This window comes from Arachis duranensis, chromosome 2 (assembly GCF_000817695.3).
Source record: "Arachis duranensis cultivar V14167 chromosome 2, aradu.V14167.gnm2.J7QH, whole genome shotgun sequence".
Taxonomy (NCBI): Eukaryota; Viridiplantae; Streptophyta; class Magnoliopsida; order Fabales; family Fabaceae; genus Arachis; species Arachis duranensis.
Genome location: NC_029773.3, coordinates 12511264 through 12514694, shown reverse-complemented (window position 1 = coordinate 12514694; position 3431 = coordinate 12511264). Strand labels below are relative to the sequence as shown.

Sequence of the window (3431 nt, the reverse complement as noted above, 5' to 3'; positions counted from 1 at the left end):
ATGGGATATTTGTGGTAGCATTAGTGTTATAGTGTGATGAATGTGCCATGAAATGCTAGACATTGCAGGGGTTTCAAATGCTATTGTACAATTGCATCATCAAGATTGTGTCCTGCCTGAACCACCGACATATGAGAATCCTGCAGTGTTACCAGATGCTACAACAGGGAAGTCAACAATTCAGCGTTATAACATTGACCCACAAATGTATGTCCTTTGGGATATGAAAATACATAAATGAAATCTTACATTTTAGGATATTGTTAGATGCATAATTTTATTACAAAATCATTTGGCCCTACACTGAAATTACAATCCTTATGTTATTGAAAATGTTCCACTTGTAAATTCAATTTTACTTTGACTTAATATTTTAGTGACATGAGTAAGATGTAAAGCTTCTGATAAATTGGCAATGCCTTTAATGCCAATAAAGGTGTCTCGCTCAACTTGAGCACTAGCTTGCTTTATTAATTGATTTATACAACTAATGTATTGCAGCAACTGGTCAATGTAATGTTTGGAATCTAGTTGTATGTGGATTTTGTTTATTTATTTGGGTTTTGTTTATCTTTCATTTGTCTGTTAATTGTAATTTTTTATGCATGAACTTCATTTGCCACTTTATTTCTAAGTTCAGAATTTACTGTGTTAATATCTTTCGTTAAATTCAGGGACCAAAATCTGTGTTTTTTTATCACAAATGTATTACTATCAGAAGTTTTCAGGGATTGAGCTGTAGTTTTTCTCAATATTTACTAAGAGGGAATATAACTGTTCTGCCTATGATACTTGGACTGGTATATATAGGAAGTGTTGGAACAAGTTGTCATATATCACTCTCTACATGCGATTATAATTTTTTTCCTGTAAATTACTTGATGTACACAGTTCTGACATTGTTCTTTGAAAACATTTCAGCCTTTCCCAGTTAAGCAAGAGAAAATTCTATCACTCTCACAAATACCAGGTAATAAGTGATTGACATTTATTAGTTTACTGTTCGGCACTTCAATTTCCTTCACATCACACATATAAAGCATCTTGAAAAACCACGAGCCAAGTATGATGAGAGGCCTATATAGAGTGCTCCGTGATCTCCCTGTGGAAATTCTTCTATTTGTTTGCAATTGGTTGGATAATAAATGTGATTTTAGACCATGGATTCTTTAATATTGGAGATTTGAATAGAAAATTTTATCAAAAACATTTTTTTTTACTTGATATGTTTATCAAAATGAAAAGTTCTTAATAGATACGCTGGGAAGTCTCAGGTAGGCATATAGAACTAGGAATAGCAATAACCACCTCCTCCTAGCTGGGGTGACAGCTGTACCAGCTTTAACTAACTAAACACCGAAAGGTCCAAACTACCCTTAGAGTAGCTTCCTCCACAAGATAGGATTTGCTTGTATAGTTGTATATAAATGAGAAGTTCCTCAATTGAGAACTTCAGAATCATCATACATATTTCAGAGAAATGTTTCCTCTCTCTCTCTCTCTCTCTCTCTCAAAAAAGAAAATCAAAATGTGTAATTACATGCCCTTTAATGCTTATTTATGTCTCACAAATAGTTTCTCATTTTCATTTATTTTTTATCCTTTTCCTTCAAGCCAATGGAACTTGAAGAAGTTCTATCAGAAGAAGATAGTGAGGATGAAGTTGATGACGAAGTAGCAAGTTTTGAAGATCGAAGGGTATGCACGATTATATCTGTGATCCTTTGTTTTGAATTTGTAGTCTCTTTTACCTTTTCCGAAAATGTAGCTCTTGTTGTACAAGAATGGTTTGTTAGAGCTTTGTGGATATAATTGGATGGCCCTGTGGCTAGTTACTTAACCCATTAGAGTCTACTAATTACTCTATATACTTTTTTCTTAACAGATTGTTGTCTGGATTTACATCATCTGCGCCTAAATTAGATGGTTTAGACCTTGTTAGGAGAGCTTACCATTTGTGATTCTAATTTGATGATTAAATTTCTGCTTGATCATTGTATAGGTTTAGGTTGAGGCTCTGGGGTCGAAATATGAAATCTATTGCACCTTTTAGTATTTCTTCATACTTTGATTATGTTTTGAGGATTCATTGAAACATTTTGATACCTTGCAGATGCTTGGTAATTTTGTGGACGTGACCGAAGCTGAGAAGAAATTCATGCATATGTGGAACTCATTTGTTCGAAAGCAACGGTAAGTGCTTTTCATTTTGACTCTATTTGCTCACCATTAGTTGCTTCTTCCTTATTTTGTTTATGGCCCCATTTCACCTTCCAGATTTGTTTTAAAGGGAAAGGTGATAGACTTTTTCGTTTGAATGCAAACTTTCTAGCATCAATTATTTTCTTCATTTGGCAGGGTGCTAGCTGATGGTCATATTCCATGGGCATGTGAAGCTTTTGTAAAAGTTCATGGCTTCGAGCTTCTAGAGTGCCCCATATTGCCTTGGTAACTAGCCTTTCCTTTTGCTTGTATCAGGGTGCTCTCATTTTATATTATAATTGCGATTAGGGTTTAGGGTTTAGGGTTTATCTTAGCAGAATCCATAAAGAGTATTACTTGAAGAGACTAGGTTTGACTCCCAACCTCCCACAATAACCATTTTAAAATTATTTCTTACAAAATTTTGCAAGACAAATGTGAGATAGACCGAAATTCAAATCAACATGGAAGAATAAATTGACACTTTCAATGCATTTATTTGATTTCTCATTTTTGATAGAATTGATGCGCTCTATTATTTGCTCTTTTAGCATCTTTATGACTCTAATCAAAATGTCATGCTTCATTATCATCATATTTTTTGGATGTTTCAAGATTTGCAAATAATAAAAAATTTGGTCATGTTGGCAGGTGTTGGAGACTGTTTTCTATCAAATTATGGAATCATGGTCTTCTTGATGCACGAACTATTAATTTGTGCAGCCTTATTCTTCAACGGTATCAGAGGGAGAAATCAGCCCCAAATAGTTAAAACACAATTCTTCATCTTTTTAAATACAAAAGACAAGATGACGTATAGAAAAAAGGACCATTTTTTTCTTCACAAAACAAATTGCTGTCACCAAATGGGGGGAATTTTTATTCGTTTCAATTTTATACCCTTTTGTATGGTTATACTCATTACCGGGATTTGTACCATAAATTTGTAAAGGGATAAAAGTTCCATCCCTTGTTACATTTTTCTGGGGAATGTAGCCGAAGAAATTATTCAGCAACATTGAGTATTATATTCCTGATTTGTTTATGCCTTCAAAACTATTTTGTTTTGGAAAGTTTGTTTCATGTGAAAGTTTCATATGATGTTTAGATGTCTTGATTTTTATCATTAATTTTATACGTTTTCAGTTTCATACTTAATCTCACTTTCTAAATAACAGTGAACATTAACACATAACGAGATCACATGATGCCTTCATGAGAGAACTTTT

At 33.5% G+C, this 3431-nt stretch overlaps 1 protein-coding gene across 4 annotated transcripts in view; it reads left to right on the top strand.

Moving 5' to 3' along the window:
- The window catches only part of LOC107473598 (polycomb group protein EMBRYONIC FLOWER 2), a 12859-nt gene extending 9584 nt beyond the window's left edge, over nucleotides 1–3275 (top strand). For 3 of the 4 annotated variants that reach the window (XM_021135073.2, XM_052257092.1, XM_052257091.1), the window contains 6 exons: nucleotides 60–207; nucleotides 922–970; nucleotides 1615–1698; nucleotides 2114–2193; nucleotides 2359–2448; nucleotides 2854–3275. In XM_021135073.2, the coding sequence (XP_020990732.1) occupies nucleotides 60–207; nucleotides 922–970; nucleotides 1615–1698; nucleotides 2114–2193; nucleotides 2359–2448; nucleotides 2854–2974 (572 nt within the window). In that variant the 3' untranslated portion in view covers nucleotides 2975–3275. The remainder of the gene's footprint in view (nucleotides 1–59; nucleotides 208–921; nucleotides 971–1614; nucleotides 1699–2113; nucleotides 2194–2358; nucleotides 2449–2853) is intronic. The other variant, XM_052257093.1, reaches the window with a different exon arrangement.
- The last annotated feature ends 156 nt before the right edge of the window (nucleotides 3276–3431 follow it).